This window comes from Natator depressus, chromosome 5 (assembly GCF_965152275.1).
Source record: "Natator depressus isolate rNatDep1 chromosome 5, rNatDep2.hap1, whole genome shotgun sequence".
Classification (NCBI taxonomy): domain Eukaryota; kingdom Metazoa; phylum Chordata; order Testudines; family Cheloniidae; genus Natator; species Natator depressus.
In genome coordinates, this window is record NC_134238.1 from 50,981,539 (window position 1) to 51,005,422 (window position 23,884).

A 23,884-nucleotide genomic window follows, 5' to 3' on the forward strand; every position below is an offset into this window, starting at 1 on the left:
TTGATCATGGGAGACTTTAACTTCCCAGATATAGACTGGAGGACAAGTGCTAGTAATAATAATAGGGCTCAGATTTTCCTGGATACGATAGCTGATGGATTCCTTCACCAAGTAGTTGCTGAGCCGACAAGAGAGGATGCCATTTTAGATTTGGTTTTGGTGAGCAGTGAGGACCTCAGAAGAAATGACAGTAGGGGACAACCTTGGTTCGAGCGATCATGAGCTAATTCAGTTCAAACTAAATGGAAGGATAAACAAAAATAGATCTGTGACTAGGATTTTTTATTTCAAAAAGGCTAACTTTAAAAAATTAAGGAAATTAGTTAGGGAAGTGAATTGGACTGAAAAACTTGTGGATCTAAAGGCGGAGGAGGCCTGGAATTACTTCAAGTCAAAGTTGCAGAAACTATCAGAAGCCTGCATCCCAAGAAAGGGGGAAAAAATCATAGGCAGGAGTTGTACACCAAGCTGGATGAGCAAGCATCTCAGAGAGGTGATTAAGAAAAAGCAGAAAGCCTACAAGGAGTGGAAGATGGGAGGGATTAGCAAGGAAAGCTACCTTATTGAGGTCAGAACATGTAGGGATAAAGTGAGAAAGGCCAAAAGCCATGTAGAGTTGGATCTTGCAAAGGGAATTAAAACCAATAGTAAAAGGTTCTATAGCCATATAAATAAGAAGAAAACAAAGAAAGAACAAGTGGGACCGCTTAACACTGAGGATGGAGTGGAGGTTAAGGTTAATCTAGGCATGGCCCAATATCTAAACAAATACTTTGCCTCAGTCTTTAATGAGGCTAATGAGGAGCTTAGGGATAATGGTAGGACAACAAATGGGAATGAGGATATGGAGGTAGATATTACCACATCCGAGGTAGAAGCCAAACTCAAACAGCTTAATGGGACTAAATTGGGGGGCCGGATAATCTTCATCCAAGAATATTAAAGGAACTGGCACATGAAATGGCAAGCCCATTAGCAAGAATTTTTAATCAATCTGTAAACTCAGGGGTTGTACCGTATGACTGGAGGATTGCTAACATAGTTCCTATTTTTAAGAAAGGTAAAAAAAGCAATCTGGGTAACTACAGGCCTGTTAGTTTGACATCTGTAGTATGCAAGGTCTTGGAAAAAATTTTAAAGAAGAAAGTAGTTAAGGACATTGAGGTCAATGGTAATTGGGACAAAATACAACATGGCTTTACAAAAGCTAGATTGTGTCAAACCAACCTGATCTCCTTCTTTGAGAAGGTAACAGATTTTTTAGACAAAGGGAACGCAGTAGATCTAATTTACCCCGATTTCAGTAAGGCATTTGATACGGTTCCACATGGAGAATTATTAGCTAAATTGGAAAAGATGGGGGTCAATATGAAAACTGAAAGGTGGATAAGGAACTGGTTAAAGGGGAGCCTACAGCCGGTCACACTGAAAGGTGAACTGTCAGACTGGAAGGAGGTTACTAGTGGAGTTCCTCAGAGATCAGTTTTGGGACCAATCTTATTTAATCTTTTTATTACTGACCTTGGCACAAAAAGCGGAAATGTGCTAATAAAGTTTGCAGATGACACAAAGGTGGGAGGTATTGCCAATACAGAGAAGGACCTGGCTATCATACAGGAAGATCTGGATGACCTTGTAAACTGGAGTAATAGTGATAGGATGAAATTTAATAGTGAAAAGTGCACGGTCATGCATTTAGGGATTAATAACAAGAATTTCTGTTATAAACTGGGAACGCATTACTTAAAAGTAAGAGAGGAGGAGAAGGACCTCAGAGTACTGGTCAATCACAGGATGACTATGAGCCGCCAATGTGATATGGCCGTCAAAAAAGCTAATGTGGTCTTGGGATGCATCAGGCGAGGTATTTCCAGTAGAGATAAGGAGGTGTTTGTACTGTTATACAAGGCACTGGTGAGACCTCATCTGGAATATTGTGCGCAGTTCTGTCTCTCATGTTTAAGAAGGATGAATTCAAACTGGAACAGGTACAGAGAAGGGCTACTAGGATGATCCGAGGAATGGAAAACCTGTCTTATGAAAGGAAACTCAATGAGCTTGGCTTGTTTAGCCTAACCAAAAGAAGGCTGAGAGGAGATATGATTGCTATCTATAAATACATCAGAGGGATAAATACCATGGAGGGAGAAGAATTATTTAAGCTCAGTACCAATGTGGACACAAGAACAAATGGATATAAACTGGCCATCAGGAAGTTTAGACTTTTAAATTAGACTAAGGTTTCTAACCATCAGAGGAGTGAAGTTCTGGAACATCCTTCCAAGGGATGCAGTGGGGCCAAACATGTATCTGGCTTTAAGACAAAGCTTGATAAGTTTATGGAAGGGATGATATGATGGGATAGCCTAATTTTGGCAATTAATTGATCTTCGACTACTAGTGGTAAATATACCCAATGGCCTGTGATGGGATGTTAGATGGGGTGAGATCTGAGTTACTACAGAGAATTCTTTCCTGGGTGTCTGGCTGGTGAGTCTTGCCCACATGCTCAGGGTTTAGCTGATCGCCATATTTGGGGTAGGGAAGGAATTTTCCTCCAGGGTAGATTGGCAGAGGCCCTGGGGGTTTTTCGCCTTCCTCTGCAGCGTGGGGCATGGGTCACTTGCTGGAGGAAGTCTTGAAGTCTTTAAACCACAATATGAGGACTTCAATAGCTCAGACATAAGTTAGGGGTTTGTTACAGGAGTTGGTGGGTGAGATTCTGTGGCCTGCGTTGTGCAGGAGGTCAGACTAGACAATCATAATGGTCCCTTCTGACCTTAAAGTTTATGATTCTATGAAGTAAGCATTTATGTACTACTTATCTATAATACCACAAGAATACTGAAATTTGTTAAATAAAAATAATTATTGTTCCTCATAATTTGGGATGTTTTAAGCTTTAAATTTATTCTTATAAAAATCAAATTGTTTCCAATATAAGAAAGTGTGTATGTGACAATATTGTAACTTTGTTTTCACCCCCCAAAATTGAATGTGATGTAAAGAAAAAGACACAGAATACATAAAATCACAGAATATTAGGGTTGGAAGAGACCTCAGGAGGTCTAGTCCAATCCCCTGCTCAAAGCAGGACCAACACCAACTAAATCATCACAGCCAGGGCTTTGTCAAGCCGGGCCTTAAAAACCTCTAAGGATGGAGATTCCACCACCTCCCTAGGTAACCCATTCCAGTGCTTTACCACCCGCCTACATCTGGATTAATGTAAATACTTAAAAAGTATGAAGCAGACTAAGTGAAAGCTCATCTTGCATCTGACAAGGTCCTGGATTTTGCAAATTTACTTGAAGTCATAGGGGAAACTTCTATGTAGAAAGCTACAAGAAGCACCATGGCAGATTCTGTCGAGGAGGTATATGATTATATGGAGTTGAATATTGGTTGTTTTTTAAAATTAGCCAGGGGCACCGTTCTTTAAAGCAATGTGAGCAGCTTCCCCCGCCCACTTCTTCTAATAGATGTTTATTATGAAACTGTCAACATATTCATAAAACATTACTATTAATGTACCAGTTTCACAATGTAATCTTTTACATATGGAAGACTCATATGTCTAATTACAATAGCATTCTTTAGAAACACAGTCATCATTTCCATACTTTCATTTTTTACAGAACTTATGGATGTTACCTCTTTGAGGACCCCTTTAACGCAAACCCAGATATTTCCTTCGGTGAATCAGGAGACATCAATTTTCATTGCCATCTTGAAAATAAGTCTCAAATTTTTTATTTGTACTAGTATTTGAAAAAATGTTCAATATTTCAGTTTCCTTATGCGTGAGTGTATTCTATCAGAATATTGAATAATTTAAACCAAATGCCTGAATACCTATTTTTGTGTGTGTTTTAGCTTTTCTATAAAGGAAGCCTATGAGCTAAAAAGTGAGTGGAAATTCTTTTTCTCTTCAGGTATACACTGAAACATTCTTAGCACCTTTTAAACAGTCTGGTTCATACTGGCCATTAAAATAAGCTTACGAACTGTAACATTATCCCCTGAAATTTGCTATTTTGCTTCCATTTTTTATGAAAAAATACTGCCTTACAAAGACTTATCATGCCAAATTTGGGCTTAAAGTTCGATAGCTGAGATTTATATCCCTCAGAAGTGAGTTTATAATGAAAACTCTGACATGGGCACTTGCAGATTTCACTGTAATTATTTTTTCTTTAAAAAGATGCATGAAATAAATATATATCACATTTGAAATACTGAAGTTTAGGCTATGTAAGCAATTATTTTTCAATGCTACATCTACTAAGAAAAAAGTCCTTTTGGGATGAAACACTGTCTAGAAGTTCTCAGGCTAATTTTGTTGTCATAACAGATTACATAGTATGCATTATTTTTAGCCAAAGCAACACCAGGAAAAATTTCAAAAATGCTATTTGGTAGATATTTAGCATCCTACCAAGACAGTTTCCTTTTGAGTTTTACCCTCTAATTGCTTACAGAGGAGACATTACACTTTAAAATGTCTGTTGGCTTTGCAGAATAACTACATCTTCGTATTTTAATGCTGCCAGAGGGCCAAACCCACTGAACTCAAAAAAGTTTATGCCTGCATAAAAGGAAATGCAAATTAAACTATGCTCCCTGCATAAGGTAATAAGGAAGCTGCCATCTTTTATGGAAATACAAGTACAGAAGATAAGATACACAGATGTTGCTTAGCATCACGCATTGCATAAATTGTAAGGAATAATCTAAAGGAGGAATTGCTAAAACATCTGGGTCCATTTACTGCTACTGGATGTGGATTATCCTTAGATGCTCTCTATAACTGAAACTGAATGTTAGTGTTAATATGTACAATACATCTGTGCTATGATATCACAGTACAAGGACTTATATGCTAAAGAAATTCATGTACAAGTGACATCAATAACTTTAAGGCTGGGCCTCACACTTCATGGCCTGCAAAAGCAAAAAATACAGAGTTAAGCCTCTGTTCTCCTTTTGATATGTGTACGTAACTCCATTTGATAGTAAGAGAAAAATTACTCACTTCTGACAATGTGAGAAAAATTTCTTACTGATAAATCATATTCTCTGAAGGTAAGAGATATAACAGAACTCCTTTCCAAGGTCCAGGATCCAGCATATGACAGGGATCAGAATACCCTAAAGCATAGCTTTCTAATACGAGCACTCTGGGCTAGCTTGTGCCTTTAAGGCACAGTGTGTGGTAAGGACCGTGTGAAGCCACGCCTCCCAGAACAATGACAGATATTTTGCTTCCATTTTCAGTTGCATTAGAGGGAGGTTAATTACCAATAGCCTTTAAGGAGCACAGCATATGCTTGGCTGAAGCATGGGGAGAAGGAGCTATGAGTGGCTACTTCATGCCTTCTTTATGTCATATAGAAGCTCCTGAGTACTTCAAGTACAGGAGCTACAATTCTGGGTAACTTTTAAGTGCAAGGTGGGAAGAAAGCCCCTTCTTCCCTCCCGCTTCACTGTGTGGCTGTATAACTCACACACCTCCTGGGTGTGGTGTTCTGTCCCATCTAGTGGCACTGAGACCACTGAAACAGAGAGAGATTAATGAGTCTGCTCTACAGCCTTAGCTAACGGCCATATGGCTTTTAGCTCATGCAGTAGAGGCTCATGCACTAAGCTCCAGAAGTCCCAGGTTTGATCCCAATGACCGGGGTCTGACAGTGTTACAACTACACATGTGTAACTGTCTCAACACAAGAGAAAGTATGCTTACCTACTGCTGAGATATAGAAGTTGTACTTCAACCATGGCCGTTTCATTTTCTGCTACCTGGCAGGTGAGGAGCTCCTTTCTGAGACAGCAACCTGTTTGTCTGTTTTTCCTATATAAGGTCTCTCTCATGTGTACAAGTATCCTCAAAATACTTTTTTTTACTTCTATTTCTAATTTTTTGTTATTAAATAGCAACAAATTTTGTAATGAATAGTTTAGTTTTGTTTTCCTTTGCTGGAATCTCTTTCTTGAGACCCTTTCTACAATTTGTGTTGTACTTACACTTGATTTCAAATATCTAGTTATTTTTTCTACATTAATTTCCAATAATTGTCCTGAGTGCAACAGAAGACATCTATAGTAAAGTAACACAACCCTTAAATTTATTTTATTTGCTTCAAAAATGCAAGAACTGCCTGAAGATTAGAACAATATATCTAAGATGTGGCAGATTTTTCATTACTTGAAATCTTTAAATCAAGATCAGATGTCTCTCTGCAAGCTGTGTTCTAACTCAGTGTTTTGCAACATTTTCAGGTTGGCGACACCTTATTTGCAGTAAAAAATTTTCATGATTCCCTTCCAATTTACTATAAAAGTAAGAGTAAAAATATATTAATGATAAGCCTTGGTGTGTGTCTTTCTCTGTCGGTCTGTTGATCTGTTGAAGGGTAAGGGGGTGTGTGGAGAAGGGAGTGAGATTTCCCTTGCTTTACATTGTAATAAAATGTTTGATTCTTTGCAAACCTGATTACCTTTCTTGACCCTCCTGGAGGCCATGACCAACTTGTTAAGAAACACTCTTCTAACTCAACCACAAGTATGGTGCTGAAGCAAGGGCACTGGAGCCTTTGTAGAAGTGAGGAGGGGCAATGGTGCTGGAACTGGGGGCACCAGGGGGCCATGCCCCCTACTTTTAAATATGGCATAGTTTGGGGGTTAGAGGGCTGTGTCCCCCTCCCTGCCCAAACTTCAAGCCTGGAGCAGGCGTGGAGCAATGCTGGCAGGGGCTGTGCTTCGCAGTGCGGGAGCTGATAACGGAGAGTTGCACTGAAGGCCTTAGCTTCGGTGCAACTTCAACTTATTCATTATTATTAACCAAAACAGCGGTTTGACATCTGAAGTTGCTCTGGAGGCTTGGAAAATAGGAGTTATCTTCATATTTCAAGAGAGGATGATACTCCATGGATCCAATCCATAGCTGGTGTAGATCAGTGTACACCAGTTTACACCAACTGAGTATCTAGCCCCAGAAGTCCTTGAATGCCAGTAGTACACTAAAATATCTCAGGCCTGATTCTCCACTTCATAACACTGGTTTTATGAAGTGTAACTTCATTGATTACATTAGCATAAAACTGATATAACAGAATGGAGAATACACACTTTTTTAATGTGTATCCTTTGTGATGATGTATTTAAAGACAATGGTGTGTTTCTGTCCGTATTATGCACTTCCTTGCTTTTGCAGATATGAATCACAACCTTACTATTCTTTAAAATGTTCTTTTTGTGTGTGAATTGATGGCAAACTCTGTTACTATTAAATCAGTGAAATAAACATTCAAACCTAATTAATATCAAGGCTCTTTACAAATCTACAGATGAATATCGTGGGCACACTAACAAGATATTGCAAATATATGAACCTTGACCTGTAGAACAAACCCAACATTTAGAAAGAGACTTGGAAGGAAAAAACAAAGAATTCTGTAAAAGATACTTTGCACAAGAGTGAAACTGCTGTGATGTTTCCTTACTTTGTCACAACTCTTAATATTAGTTAATTAATCAAAATACATTCTCCCTGGTACTATGTATGTCACAATTGTTTTTTCTTTTAAAAGGAAAAGATTACTTTTATAAATGTGATAGTAGTTTATTATTTTGCTTACATGTTCATTCCAGGCATTCCAGGGCCACCTAAAGCATTCAGTGGCGGTCTCATTGCACCTCCATAGTTCTGCAATGATAACCAAGGGTCAGACTACCACAAAACAAAAAAACAAAACCAAAGAGGAGGGGGGAAAGAAAGGACAGCAGGTTAATGACTTCCCTACACACCTGTTGATTGGATAGGCCAGTGTGACTCATTCTTGCAGGAGTTTCCATTCTTGACTTTAAAAAAAAATTCTTATCCCTAATGAAAAAGTAGTATGCTTAGTACACTACACATATTAACAGGTCTTAAAAATTTATGTGTACTAAGCATACTTAAAATGCTAATTGTTCCATGAAGACTTATGATACATGGTAGCAAATTCAATGGTCAACAAAGATCAGATTCAGTAACTGTTCAACTTTCATACCACGAAAACTCATTCAAGGACAGAAAATACATTTTTTTCGGGGGGTTTCACAGTTTGGAATTCTGATAGAATTATTTTTAATTGAACCTGGTTAATGAACAGGGTATTAAAAACTTCCATGGGAAAATATTTCATTCCTATAACACATAAAATGATTGCTATACTCCTCTTGTAACCAATTTAAAGCAACTAACATGAAAATTATTCAGATAGCATAATGGATGCCATAGAAATGCCTATGAATGAGCTATCCAAAACCCTATTATAGATAAAACCAATGTGTGTGCTCAGAGAAGATTTAGATCATGACATAAACTGACAAAAGCCTAGACATTGTGCTATTTTCCTGAAAGACTAAACTATTAGGTCAATTTTTTCAGTTAAATGTAAATAGAACAACCTGCCTTACCCCACATATATCATTCATTGCAGAGACTGTACCAGTCCTACTGAGTTTTTCTGATATCTTAGGCAAATGTATGTATAATAAAGCAATTTCTAAAAAGTAAAATAGTATGTTTTGAGGAAGTGGGGCAGACAATCATTTACCTAAGAGAACAGAATGTCCTCAAAGTCGTTATTGTTATCTGTTTTGCAATGATGTAACTACAACTCACTCTAGTTACATTATAACTGGATTACTGAACTTTAACTGGAGTTCTCCAAAGCAGTCTGTTACACAAATCCATGCTCTAGGGTATTTGAGCATCAAATTATGCAGACCAGGGAGCAATCTGACAATAAGATTTAAAATGTAGACCTGATACTGTATTTCGTGTGTCATAGCGAAAAGAGATATTTCAATTACAAAAAACTTATTTCAAGTGAACCAAGAAAGGACTTCTAGGAGTAAGTTCTCTTGTTGCAAACTAGAAGACAAACCTGCAACTGCTCCTTGTTTAGACTTCCCATTGAAGCCCATGGGAGTTCTACACATAGATGGCTCGTATGAATGGGTTTATGTAACAAGCTAATAAGCTAATTCTAAAACAATTGGAATGCTACCTCGCATTCCCTTTAAATATTCATGTTTTTGGTGTCTCTCTGTACCAAAACAGTACCAAAATGACATCCATTTCTGGAGGAACACTGAAGCTATTTAATTCTATTTTTCCATCTTCATTTCAGAGATCTGAGCCACCTTTCTTTGGAGCATCTTCCTGGTTTTTTTTTCTTTATTCTGACAAAGGAACCAAGTCTGTGGGCCTAAGATCTTTATGGAATTCACTAGGAGTTCTCAACTGGAAGCATTTTAGTCAGGTGTCCTTACTGAACTTGAACTGAGAGAAATCAGATTAAAATCATTTGGCACATTTAGTAAGCGTAAACCTTTACAATTATATACAACTGTTTGCCTGTTGCTGAAGATGAAAGAAAATAATTAGGGTAGACCTGGGACAGCTGCTGCCAAGAAGGAAATCCAAGAGGAGAAGATGGATGAAGAGAGGAGTCTGGAGAACAGTGGCGAATGAAGGAGTCTGACCAACAGTTAGAAGCAGAGTTTAACAAAGTTGTTTTTGTTTCATTACTTTTCCTTGTTTTATTTTCCTTTTCCCTTTCACTGTAATTTGTTTTTTTGTTTGTCAGTCATTATCCAAAAATTAACTATTATACCTATGGCAAACTGTTAAATGAGGGAAAATTCATTTAAAATAAAATGTAAAAAAGTTACATACTTGTGTTTTCAGTCTCCCTATCCCAAGCACAAGAATGTAGGTGTTAGCACCAAACAAACTGGACAGCAAAATCAAAACTAGTGTACAGTCCAAACTTGCTATCTAGCTCAAATATGGCCTGTCACCATGACATATGGTATTTAGATAACTCTTTTATATTTTGTGTGCTTGAATCTCATTTACATGAAGGACAGGTCTACACTAAAAAGTTTTACTGGCATAGCTATTTTGGTAAGGTGTATGATTTTTTGCCAACATAGTTATACTGGTAAAAGTCCTAGTATAGCTGCAGTCAGGAAACTGACATAAGCTATACTGGGATAAGCACTTTTATACCAATATAACTGTGTCTACACCACAAGAGGTTTTGCAGTTTAACTATACCAGTGTAGTACAATCAGCAAAACCCTCCTAGTGTAGATTAAGCCTAAAGCAGCTTTACACTGTCTGGCACTGCAGAAGTACCTTAAAGTGGGCATGAAAGGCCCTGTAAGTTAGCTCGTCCTTCAAGTTATTAAAACTGCTTGCTCAGAAGACCCACCCCACCCCCAGGCAAAGGAGGAGGATGATAGATAAGCATGGATCTATAGAAAAGACTACTTTGGAAAACTCAGGTCTGAGAGAATTACATAGTCCCCTCCAGTTTTAAAGAGAATAAAACTGAAAATCATCTTTGCTAAAATTGACATCAGACTTGCCTACTGTGTGTAGCTAATAATGCTAGCGTAAAGTGTGAGCTTAAATTCATGACCACAAAGCTTAACTTTCCACCACAAAAAAGAAAGTGGCAGAAATACCGAAGTGCTGTAGAAAAACCAACATATGTTTATACACATTTGTGTTGGTTACACATGCAGAATTGGTTGCGACCAAAAAGAGTCATGGATTAAAAAGAAAGAGCTACCCAGTTATTCAAAACTAAACGTAGATCCCATTGAACAGAGAAGTCACTAGGGAAAATATCTGAATGAAGAAATCAAAGTGTAGAGGGATGAACACAACCCAAATATTCTTCAGAATAAGATGTAAAGCCAAAATGGCTATAACAAGCAAAAAAACAAAAAACAAAGTTTGAGACCTGAGTTACTGAGGAAAAGTGATAATAAGCAATGGACAATCCACTTGGCTAACCTTTTTGGAGATATTTCAGAATGGATTTAATTTCCACTTGACTTCATTCTTGTAAGTGGAAAAATTATAAATTTGTACTAAAAAACTTTCACACCCTTGGAGAAGGAGTCTCTATATAAGTAACTATAACCAGGTCAGCAGTGGGAGGAAGGCTGAACACAGATGTTCAAGCTTGCTGCTCTTCTTGAAAAGCAGATCTAGAAAGACAAGGCTAACAACTGGTATTTTATAGGTGATATGCAGGCACCATCTATATACAGTATGAGTAATTGTGCATATTAAAAATCTTATGCCAAAAAACCTAGAATGTGGAATTTTTGATCAGAAGTTTAGTGGCTAGAGAAAGATCTTTATAAAAATTAATTAATTTTGTTTTTGCTACACAGACTATGAATACTTTAGCTGTATTGTGGGGCTGATTTTCCCTCCAATATAATATAAACAATAAGGAGCCAATTGCTTAGGCTCCTTTGAAAATCCTAGACTTAGACCATAATATGCATTAATTGTGGAATAAACTTAAGTTTTCTGAATGTTTTAGAGTTATATGGACAAATATGTAAGCCTTTTTATTTGAATTATAACTCTATCATTCAAAATAAATTAAATCAATCTTTATAAAATTTTGTAAATACAATAAATTTTCTTTATAGTTTGCAACTTTGTCAAGTTTTAACTGAGAATATTTTTTTATTATAGAGAGAAAATCCCTTAAAAATGGGATTAGAAAGAAAAGTGCTGACATATTTAAACTTTCACTCTAGTACAGCTGTGACAAAAAGGACCCTAAAATATCATATGTATGTGTACTGTAAATATAGACACACATATTTATGCAAGGTACCTGTGGTCCTAATGGAACCATTCCTCTTGGAGGAGTCATTCTCTGCATTGGCCCACCCATGTTTGGATGCCCTGAAAAAAATTACACACCTTTAACAACTGTGGTGCATAAAAACACTTCTAAATTATTGACAAATTATCACTTCATCGTTTGAAAAGTGTTTACGCAGCCGCAGTGGACTTTAAAACAAGAGGTGCTGGATGCAAGTTTGGGATCATGCAGAACCTTTCTAAAAGAAAAAAAAGGTTGATATTCTCAATATACATTTCACATCTAGTAAACAGGCACTTTACCTTGTTGTCGTGTTGGGTCCATCCCACTGGGCAATAATGGCTGACTTCCTGGGACACCTCCAAGTGCCTACACATATATAAAACGTGTTAAGAGGAGATATAAATTGTATTTTAAACAGATAATTCAGGTAATTTTGTTTTTAATTTTGAAACAGTTACTGAGCCAAGTGTAAAGCAAAAAGTTTAACTCTGCTAAAGACATAGGACAAGATCTTACAATTGGATCCACGTATCCCTGTGGCCACATGGAGTTCCAATGATTTAAACAGCTAAATGTGAATATTCTTCAGTATTTATTTTTACCTAATTTTCTTTTGTTTCTCCCTAATTTTCTTGTATTGTGTATCCCACCTGGCTATGGAGCATGGGGCAATGCCGTTTCTTGATTCTGGGGTCAGTTTTCTCTATGTTTAAATTTTGACATCCTCTCTATCATTTTAACAGCTACCTTCCAGGGCTAGAAGGGTGGCTTTGTGGTCTTCTCAGATGCTCAGCCACAACTAGGCCACCTGGGTGGTATTCAAAATGCAGGCTAAGGTAGGGCTGGGAGGTGGGGAATGTAGTTTCCATTCTCCCTAACCATCCAAGGACATTAATTCCAAGATATACCCTCTATACTCCTACAATGGAAACAAGAGACTCCAAGCTTGGTCCCAAATCCTGCCTTCAAGCATGATAATATAATGTGTTGTTATGTCCCGCTTGGCCCAAATGTAGCATATTGTTTTTAAATCTCCAAGTTATTATCTGTCCTTTGAGTCTGTTATAAGATAGTTAGATTTACAATTAATTTCTCTAGCCTTTTGCACAAATATCTGTAGTATTGTCATCTTACAAAAATCTTCATCAAGAATGGATCTTTGAGTCTGGAATGGTGTTTCAAAAGCCAACTAAAATTAATTAATTCATAATAAAAATGTTTATCTGGAGTAAGTAAATCTGGTGTTATTAAATGCATCTGATCCGGTAACACTGGTATTGCTTAATGAAGGAACTGATCAGTTTATCTTGACTGCGAAGAATATGATTGTGGTGAATTTTTATTATTTTACATATATACGTATATACATAAATATATATATATTTATTATTTTACACTTTTACACACACATACGTACATATATATATATATATATATATATAATATAAAAACACATGCACTCTAAGGTTGAGGTTTTAATTGCAGAAGAGTCAGGAAATTCAAAGGTAACATTCACAATGTTCCCTTTTGAGTATGCATTACAATTGTGTATTTCATTATATGATTTATGGAACTTATAGAGTTTCATCCTGTGTCATTTTAGTCAATGGGAGCATTATCATTTACTTCAATAGGTGCAGGTTCAGGATGATATGTAGGAGCAAAAGGTAAAACATGCAAAAGTGTCAAATTCCAGCAAAGTGGGATCTGGTCACCTGTGCCAGAGATGACAGGTGGCATGTAGGGAAACAAGAGTAAAGTCCTTAGTGTAAGACACTCAGGCTGGAAATTTGACTCGTGCAATATTTGGAACATGTATGGTTATATAAAGAAGTGCCCCCTCCTTCCACTGTATCATATTGTATTATTGCTGAGCACTATGTCACATTTTCCTATGTGACCAAATAAGACAGAACCCTACTATAATGCATGTGCTCGAGAGAAGAGTTATGGTTACTGTGGGAATTTTAACTATGATTTTACTGACTTTTGTGTAATCAAAATTTCAACTTTAAAACTGCATTACAATAGTTTATCACTTTCATGTACTGCTTATATTATCTGTAACTTAATGATAGGCAATGTTGCCAAAACTGTTAATTCATGAATGTGGCATAATGTAAATGAACTGCAAGGGCTGTAATTCACTGAGATTATGCTATAGCTCTAAACTGAAAACAGTGTAATGTGCAGACAAAAATAGCTTCTGAAATTAAAACAGCAGGTTGGCAGTAGTTTTTATAGTATTCACCACATCCAGCTTTTACCTGCCAGTATTTAAACAATTTAGAAATATATACATATAAAAATGTGAAAGTCAAATGCCAGAATGTCTTTGAGTAACATATTATTGTAAGGTACAGCAATCAGGAATTTATTTTATACTGAATTACAGTATACTTATAACAAATGTTTAAAGCAATGATAACTTTTCACTTACAGTATATAGTCCAGCGGTGGGCCAACTTTTTGGGCTGAGGGCCACATGGGGTTTCCAAAATTGTATGGAGGGCCAGTTAGGGGAGGCTGTGCCGCCCCAGACAGCCGGGCATGGCCCGGCCCCCAACCCCTATCTGACCCCCCCCCCGCTTCTCGCCCTCTGACAGCCCCCCCAGGACTCCTGTCCCATCCACCACCCCCTGCTCCCTGACTGCCCCCAGACCTCCCGCCATTGACTTCCCCCCACAGCCCGATCCAACCCTTCCTCTCATTCCTGATTGCCCCCCAGGACCCCTGCCCCATCCAACCACCCCTTCTCCCTGTCCCCTGACCACCCCCGGAATCCCTGATCCTGACTGCCCCCTGCTACCCCATCCAACCCCTCCTCTCCTTCCTGACTGCCCTCCCAGGACCCCTGCCCCCATTCAATCACCCTGTTTCCTGCCCTCTGACCGCCCCGATCCCTATCCACACCCCTGGCCCCTGACCACCCCCTCGAACTCTCCTGCCCTCTATCCAATCCCCCCACTCCCTGCCCCCTTACCATGCTGCCTGGAACACTGGTGGCTGGCGACACTACAGCCGTGCAGCACAGAGCACCGGGGTAGGCTGGGCTCTGCAGCTGCACTGCCCCAGGAGCTCGCAGCCCCCCTGCCCAGAGCATTGTGCCGGCGGCACAGTGAGCTGAGGCTGCGGGGGAGGGGGAATAGCAGGGGAGGGGCCGGGTGCTAGCCTCCCGGGCCAGGAGCTCAGGGCTGGGCAGGAGGGTCCCGCAGGCCAAATTTGGCCCGTGGGCCATAGTTTGCCCACCTCTGATATAGTCCCTTCCATGTACAGATCAGAAAGCAGTTAATAAACTTTAATTAAGCTACCCACCTCTCCTATGTCGTACATATCAATATACCCTTTTACAGCTGGGCAAAAAGGGGCAGACAAAGATTAAATGAATTAGAAATTACAGAAGTTAGTAGTTGATGGAACAATCAGAAATGGGACTCAGGAGTCCCCCTATTAACCACTATACCATATTCCTTAAAACAGTGGTTTTCAACCTGTGGTCTGCAAACCCTGTAGGTCCACAGACTATGTCTAAGATTTTCAAAGAAATCCACACCTCCATTCGAAATTTTTTATGGGTCTGCAAATGAAAAAAGATTGAAAACCACGGCCCATAAATGTGTGTCCTTGATATAAGGCTCTTACCTGATTGGGTATTCTTAAAGGTGGCCTTGGACCTCCAGGGTATCGAGGGGACATAAAAGGCTATGAAAAAAGGAACATAACCAAAGAATTCAATTTAGTTCAGAAATGTTTTATGTAGTAACTACATATATAGTTTCTGTGATCCTCAAATCTCAGGAGCTCATCTTATATACTTTGACAACAATATTTAGTACATTAGTCTGCAGCACTTAGCAAAACTATATATATATTAAAACTCTTTTCTGAAGATTAGTACCAAGCTGCATTTCTTAAAATTTTTAATACAGCTATTGTGTAAGCAGAATATAAACAACTCTATGCACAGCATTTGTAAAATGATAAACTATTAAGATTACATCATCAAAAATGGAACTTTTTGACTGGATAAAAGGGAAGTTAAAAAGCCTGGAATATAAAATAAAATACTCTAGGAAGAGTTGAGAGATACATAATAACAGAATAATACAAAATGTCAAGTACTTTATCTTTTTACATTTTCATTTTAAAGAATATAAGGTTTATAATAGTGACAGAGGATTTGGATTTCAGGTTTGGTTCACATATGTGTCTAGAGGTCTGGAGTCTTATCTGAACTACATTATCTAAATTACTGAGCTCTGCTCACATACCTCATGTAATGCAACCCTTCCTCCCCACACGCCAGTCTACCTACCCCATCCAACAAACCTTGGTTCACCATCACTTGGTGTTAGCTGAGTGTCCACTGGACCTCAGCTGCCATTGTAGTACATAGGAAAGAGATAGTCTTTAAGATTGCTGGGAAGCAAACCAGTTAGGAATTAATATATGGAAGTCAACTCCTTAAATTGCACCCAGAAGTAAACAGGAAGCCAATGCAAACATCAGAAAACAGATCTAACATTCCAGTGTTGGGGCTTAACCCCCATCACCTGAAAGGCAAGGAAAAGAATCCCAATTAGTCATGCTCTGCATCTGGGGGGTGATTAATTAACTGCCTTCTGGCTGGAGGAGGTGGAGTTATGACTTATAGGTAGACTGAAGAAGCTCAGTGGAGGAGAGACTGCAGAGGAAACAGATCTCTCTGGCAGAGAGAAGCCCTGGGATAGGGTTTAGCAGACAGGAAACAACAGAGGAAGAATACTACGGGAGCAGGTTAGGTTCCTGCAGGGGAAGCCTGAGGTAGGGCCAACAAAGGAACTAAAGTGGAGTCTGAAAGAGGCGGAAGGGGTATAAGTTTTAAGATTCATTTGGATTTGTTCATGTTCCAGTGGAAGTGGTTTAGACTTTCATGCGAGTTGATTAGAGGGCCAAGCCACAGAACACCTGGAGGAACTCAGCAGAAGACAAAGGCTGGAAAAGGCCATCACAGGGATGAGGGAGAGCCTAGTAGGGAGTGCCAGAGACAATGCTCCTGTGCAATGCTGTGACCAGAGATCAGGGGGAGTGCTATTACAATTCCTCATGATTACATTTTCAAGCACAACAGCCCATGAAATCTTCACCAGCTGTAACTTTCAAGCTGTCTTCAAACACAACCATAGGTAGAACACATTGAATTATTCACATCTAGAAGTCAGAAAGCAGGGATCATGGTAGCAAAGTCTAGATCTGAAAGGAAAGGGAGCAAATGTCTAAGGAAAAAGATGATAAAAGACTGATTTTGGCAACTAATAACACCTGTAATTCCAGAAGCAGCTGAAGAGCCTAAAGCATTCTTTAAATTGTGAATATTTGAACAAAGAGAAGACTATCCCTGCAATAATCAGGGCAAAACCTTCCCTTCCACAAGCCTTTCCCTCAGGGTCTCTCAGACCAACAGAGTGGAAATTCTGGAGAACAAAAGCTGAGCTGGAAGTGTTGGACTTACTGAGCTCACTGAAATGGCTGGAGCAAATGACTGTACAGTGGTTTTAATGTTATGCAGCTGGACAAAATAGAAGATCCCATTATAATGACTGCAGGTTTAAAAAAAAGTCTGTATTGAAAAACCCTAAACAGGGTGCAGGAAACAAATATTATTTTTCTGTTACAGACATTCATGACAAAGAAACAATTCCAACAGCTGGTAGGGGAGCAAAAGATACATTCTATTTAAAAAAAATCAGTCTTCCAAATTTCATTCTTCTCATTCTAAAGCCCAGGAAAAACAATCAGAAAAGGAGAGAATGTGTTTCTATTAGGAAAGCCTTTGAAAAAGCATATGTTGAAACAGCAGCACTTTTCCTGGTTACATTCTGGTTCAGACAGTCAGGAAAAGTGATAATGATTCAGCATGACTTTTTGACAAGTTACAAAAGTTGGATTCCACAAACAATATCCAACAGGATGAAGATGACATAGAGACTCTGGCATCTTTAACTGCTTATTGTTACTACTAGCTATTTTTGTTCTGTTTGCTGTTAAGCTTTAGCCTGCTTGATTTTGAAATATAAAATGTTCAAGATTTCTTGTGCCTAGCAACCAGCGCTTAGGTTAATTCCTACAGATGATAATCCAGCAAGTGGCCTGGCTCTCAAGAAACCTCTTTTATTTAAATCAACATCCTTTCTGAATACTGGGATTAGAATTTGTTTATTCCCAAGTGAGGTTAAATTAAAGGTTAAATATTTGGATACTGCTGTTACTTCTTTTTACTCATGTTTTCATATTTAATGACAAAAATGTGCAAATAAATTGCAAAATTTGCAATATTTAGGCACCTAAATATAGGTAGCCTGATTTTCAGTAATGATGGGTATCCACAATCCTACTGAAACCAATGGGAATTGCAAGCTCAGTATCTCTGAAAATCAGGCCACTCTTCTTTAGGGGCCTACATTTGGATTCAGGGGCCTAACATTAGGTATCCAGGTTTGAAAATTGTGGTCAGAGAACCCATTAGAAAACTACCATGATTCCACTTGGTTTTTAAAGGGCACCTCTATGTAATTTCTGGATTCCTTCTCTCTGCTCCAGAACATTGGATGAAGCCTCTGAAAGAAGGAGTTAAACACAGGACTTCTTTTATTTCTATCTATTTTAATAAGTTGTTCAAATTTCAATTCCTGGAAATGTGACTCTTGTTTAACCAGACAGATTTTAAAGTAAATTTAATCTTTATGTGTGAGTTTCTATGCATGTGATAGCCCAGTGGCGGGCAACATGCGGCCCGTCAGGTTAATCCGCTGGTGGGCTGCCAGACAGTTTGTTTACCTTTGCACGGCCACCTGCAGCTGGGTGAACCGCGGCCACTGGGAGCTACAGGAGGCCGTGCAAATGTAAACGAACTGTCTGGCGGCCTGCCAGTGGATTACCCTGACGGACTGCATGCAGCCCACGTGCCGCAGGCTGCCCACCATTGTGATAGCCTATGTGCTGTGCTGTATGGTTCAATTTAATGTAAAAAATAACCTGAAAAAAGAAAAAAAGTTAAAGAAAAGAAAACTTACCTCAAAAAGAAAAGGTAAATATATAGGGCGAGATTCACCCTAGGTTCTACATTCACTTATGGCAGCACACACCTGGTGGCAGTAAGTACAAGGCCATTTCAGCAAAACAAAATGAATTATTTATATTGGTCTTCATTGCAGAGGACATGGGGGAGATACCCACATCACAGCTATTCTTTTTAGGAACAAATCTGAAGTATTGTCACACACCAATGGGTCAATAGTAGAGGTTTTAGAACAAATTGAAAAATTAAACAGTAATGAGTCACCAGGACCAGATGGTATTCACCCAAGAGTTTGATTGAACTCAAATATGAAATGACAGGACTACTAACCGTAGTATGTAACCTATCATTGAAATAAGCCTCTGTACTAGATAACTGGAAGGCAGCTAACATAACACCAATTTTTAAAAAGGATGTGAGAAGCAATCCTGGCAATTATAGGCCATGAGCCTAATTTCAGTACCAGGCAAATTGACTGAAACTATACTAAAGAACAAAATTATCAGACACATAGATGAACACTATTTGTTGAGGAAGAGTCAACACAACTTTTGTAAAGGGAAATCATGCCTCACCAATCAATAAGAATTCTTTGAGGATGTCAACAAGCATGTAGATAAGGGAAATCCAGACAATTTAGTTGTATTTGTATTTTCAGAAAGCCTCTGACAAGATCTCTCACCAAAGGCTCTTAAGCAAACTAAGTAGTCATAGGATAATAGGGAAGGTCCTCTCATGGATCAGTAACTGGTTAAAAGATAAGAAACAAAGGGTAGGAAAAAATGGTCAGTTTTCACAATGGAGACAGATAAGCAGTGGGATCCCCCAACTGTTCAACATATTCATTAATTATCTGGAAAGGAGAGTGAACAATGAAGTGGCAAAGTTTGCAGATAATTCAAATTTATTCAAGATAGTTAAATCCAAAGATGACCTCAAAGAGTTACATGGGGATCTCAAACTGGGTGTCTGGGCAACAAAATGGCAGATGAAATTCAACACTGAAGTGCAAAGTAATGCAGATTGGAAAAAATATCCCAACTACACATATATAATGACGGGTTCTAAATTAGCTGTTGCTACTCAAGAAAGAAATCATCAAAACTTCAACTCAGTGTGCAGCAGTGGTCAAAAAGGCAAATAATGTTAGGAAAGGGATAGAAAATAAGACAGAAAATATCATAATGCCACTATATAAATCCATGGTGCACCCACACCTTGAATACTGTGTTTAGTTATGGTCAAACCATCTCAAAAAGGATATAGTTGAAATGTAAAAGGTTCAGAGAAGGGCAGAAAAGATGATCAAGGGTATGAAATGGCTTCCATATGAGGAGAGACTAAAAAGATTAGGGCTGTTCAGCTTACAAAAGGAATGATTAAGGGGGAATATGATAGGGGTCTCAAATCATGAATGGTGTGGAAAAACAAAAGTGAATGAAGTGTTATTTTCCCTTTCCCACAGGGGTCACCTGATGAAATTAATAGGCAGCAGGTTTAATACAAACAAGAGGAACTACTTTTTCACACAACGTACAATTAACCTGTGGAACTCATTGCCATGGGATGCTGTGATGGCCAAAAGTATAACTGGTTAAAAAAAGAACTAGATAACTTCATGGAGGATACGTCCGTCAACAGTTATTAGCCACAATGGTTAGGGATGATATTACCTCATGCCAAGGGCGACTGTAAATGTCAGACTGCAAGAAGCTCAGAGGGAAAGACGGGTTGATCTCTCCAAAATTGCATAGTTTTCTGTACATTTCCACTGAAGCTCTGGTACTGGCCACTGTCAGAGACAGGATACTGGGCTAGATGGACAATTGGTCTGATCAAGTATGGCAGCTCTTATGTTCTTACATGGCAATTACCCTGAGGTGGGGAGGCAAAAAGTGGTGAATGCCGTCTGAACAGTAGGGCCCTGTCTACCGAGTGTTAAAAGGTACTTCTTCAAATCCAATTAGCTTAACATAATTGAAAATTCCCCTAAACACCAATGTAGATGTAATGTAACACCTCTTCAGTCCTGTTAGCTGTTGTGTTTTAGCCTAGTTGACAGTGTTGGGGTCTGTTCACAAGATAAAAAGATGCATTTTCACAACATATTGCTAACTGTTTTAACTAATGAACTATTTAACTCTACTCTTGACAAGGCAAATTTAATTTTACCATGTGTTAGCTGGTTAAGGTGAACCTCCTAGGGTGCCCCCTCTACTATAAGACTTTAAGACATATATTATTATTTTGTATTACCATAGCACCTAGGATCCCTATCTTTTATCCTAGTGTGAACGGGCCTTCAGAGACAGACTTGCCTACAATATGATTAGCTAACATGACTAATACGGCTGCTACTCTGAAACCTAACCTGACTGAAAACTCTCTCTCCATGGATGTTGGGGGGGGAGGGGCGTTAATCATTTTAAACTACACAGATTGAAAAAAACTACGTTTTTCACCCTATGTAGACACAGCCTAAGGGATGCTGTCCAGGAAGTGGGTGTGCCCAGAATAGATGGAAAGTGTGCTGATTCAGCACCTCCCCTCAGAGACTCCATGTAGCAAAGCTTATTTGGAGCGTCAACAGGAGATGAAGCAGTAACCCCTATTCTTACTGGTAGAATGCGTGGCTAAGGAGCTTTGCCTACACGATCACAAGAGACAAATGTGGGGCATGTGAGCAGTGTGTTTGGTGGGTGGCCAGAATAATGCACTAATGCATTATTGTTGATAATTGTAGGGAGGGAGTGAGGGAGTTTAACTATAGTTGAACTATAGCAACTCTCATTAATTTCAGCTATATGGGCAGGAGAAGCTCTGCAAATTTCCCCAAATAATTCCTAAATTGTAGACCAGTTTTACCTTAAAAAATCAAATTAAAATAGCTTTTTAATAATATGAACATTAAAATAACATACTGTTTTATTTCTTATATTTTCAATTAAAATTTTTTTTAAAAAAAATAGTAACATACTTTAAAATAATCCTCTTATATTGTATACCTAAACATTCTGAGAGGCTGAAGGCACTCCTTACAGGGGGCCTGTCTACACTGGGAAATGACCTAGTGTTCTAACATGATGTGAAACACAATTTAGCACTCAGGGTAGACAAGGCTTGTCTTGTTTAAATTGTGTCAGTTACACGTAGTTAACTTAGAATCTTTAATCGCTTTGTAGAAGTCAACTATCTTTGCTATCTTCACAAACAAAGCTTGAGTACTGCATATTACCAGAAGCCCTAAAATGGAATTACAGCCTTAATTTACATAGGCATTGAGATACATTATTTTATTATTAGCTGCTACTCCAGGTGCAGGTATACTAAGAACGTCCAAATTACTAGCATCTAGAACATAAGTCAAGTGTGGATTCTCATAAGAACAGAATCTCACCATTCATACATTCCAAGTTCTGAAATTGTAAGATGATTCATGATCTAGGTAAAAAAATAATCCGAGGTTCTTCTCTCCTCCTGCATTTTAAATTCACCTGTCATGTCCCATGTTCTCTCTCTTTTGTCTTCCCTCTCAGTCCTTTCCTTCATATGCACATTTTTGGTCTTTTACTAATATCTCATCCCTTGTTAAAAAGTTTGAAATTGTTAACTGTTATATTCCAAAAGCATGAAATAAGATTTTATCATACAATTTTCTGATTTCACTTCTTATCCTATCAGTACTGAAAAGTGTTAAGGAAGTAATTTTTTTTTTAATATACCTCCTTCAGGCTCCTTGTATTATAATATGATCGCTAAGTGCTTTTAACTGTTACTGGTAGGAGATAAGTGCTTTCATTTAGAAAATGGAATGAGACATAAAATGCGTATCAAATGAATTGACTAGAGTTAGTTTACAAGTCACATATTTTAATTTGTTTGGTTTTCTCTCTGTTCTGTATCAACAATCACTGTCATTGCAGTTTATAAGACACTCTTGATTAACACATTTTAGTGCTAACCAAGACTAAATACTCCAAATGACACACTTGTGCTGGCACATTCTGCTGATGAGCATAAATATGTAGCTTATCTTATTATACTCAGATAGTCTATGATCAATGCTTAATAAAAAGCACTTTCCCATTCAATCATATTTGAACAACTATTAAACTCTACACAGGTCTATGCTTTATTTTTGGCAAAAGTATTGAGAGTTGTACTTTGGGTAAGGCAAATCAAGTAAATCACACAATAACTAGCTTTTACATAAAACGGCTTGTACCAGACATTCAGCATATATAAGTGAGCAAACTTCTCTTGATGGCCTTCTCTGGTGACTAAGTCTCTGTTTCATAAACAGGAATATGTCTGTGTGCTTCAAATGAGGTCCCCCTCAAAAATTATTTGAGTTTGTTTATATTTGTTTAGAGCTGTCTAACATGGCCTCCCACCCTAGAAGTTTAAATATGGCAACAGTCAGAAGTTTGATCAAGTTAAGAATGTAGAGTGCAACATTTAAAATAATTAAAAATAAAAATCTAACGACTATAGCTCCCTTCTCCAGACTTCAGTAATAATAATCAGAACAAGACTAATAATCAGAACAAATAATAGGTTTCAGAGTAACAGCCGTGTTAGTCTGTATTCGCAAAAAGAAAAGGAGGACTTGTGGCACCTTAGAGACTAACCAATTTATTTGAGCATAAGCTTTTGTGAGCTACAGCTCACTTCATCGGATGCATACTGTGGAAAATACAGAAGATGTTTTTATACACACAAACCATGAAAAAATGGGTGTTTATCACTACAAAAGGTTTTCTCTCCCCCCACCCTACTCTCCTGCTGGTAATAGCTTATCTAAAGTGATCACTCTCCTTACAATGTGTATGATAACCAAGGTGGGCCATTTCCAGCACAAATCCAGGGTTTAACAAGAACGTCTGAGGAACAGGGGGGCTGGGGAGGGAAATAATAAACAAGGGGAAATAGGTTACTTTTTATAATGAATCAACCATTCCCAGTCTCTATGGTTGATTCATTATAAAAAGTAACCTATTTCCCCTTGTTTATTATTCTCCTCCCCCCCCCCACTTTTCCTCAGACGTTCTTGTTAAACCCTGGATTTGTGCTGGAAATGGCCCACCTTGATTATCATACACATTGTAAGGAGAGTGATCACTTTAGATAA

At 38.3% G+C, this 23,884-nt stretch overlaps 1 protein-coding gene across 2 annotated transcripts in view; it reads right to left on the bottom strand.

Annotated features, from left to right (window-relative positions):
- The window catches only part of SSBP2 (single stranded DNA binding protein 2), a 271,926-nt gene that overhangs the window by 45,289 nt on the left and 202,753 nt on the right, over window positions 1-23,884 (bottom strand). Inside the window, exons 6-9 of one of the 2 annotated variants that reach the window (XM_074952804.1) lie at window positions 15,339-15,398; window positions 11,996-12,062; window positions 11,703-11,773; window positions 7,638-7,705 (exon numbers count right to left, since the gene is read on the bottom strand). In XM_074952804.1, the coding sequence (XP_074808905.1) occupies window positions 7,638-7,705; window positions 11,703-11,773; window positions 11,996-12,062; window positions 15,339-15,398 (266 nt within the window). Of the gene's footprint in view, window positions 1-7,637; window positions 7,730-11,702; window positions 11,774-11,995; window positions 12,063-15,338; window positions 15,399-23,884 lie in introns of both variants that reach the window. The other variant, XM_074952803.1, reaches the window with a different exon arrangement.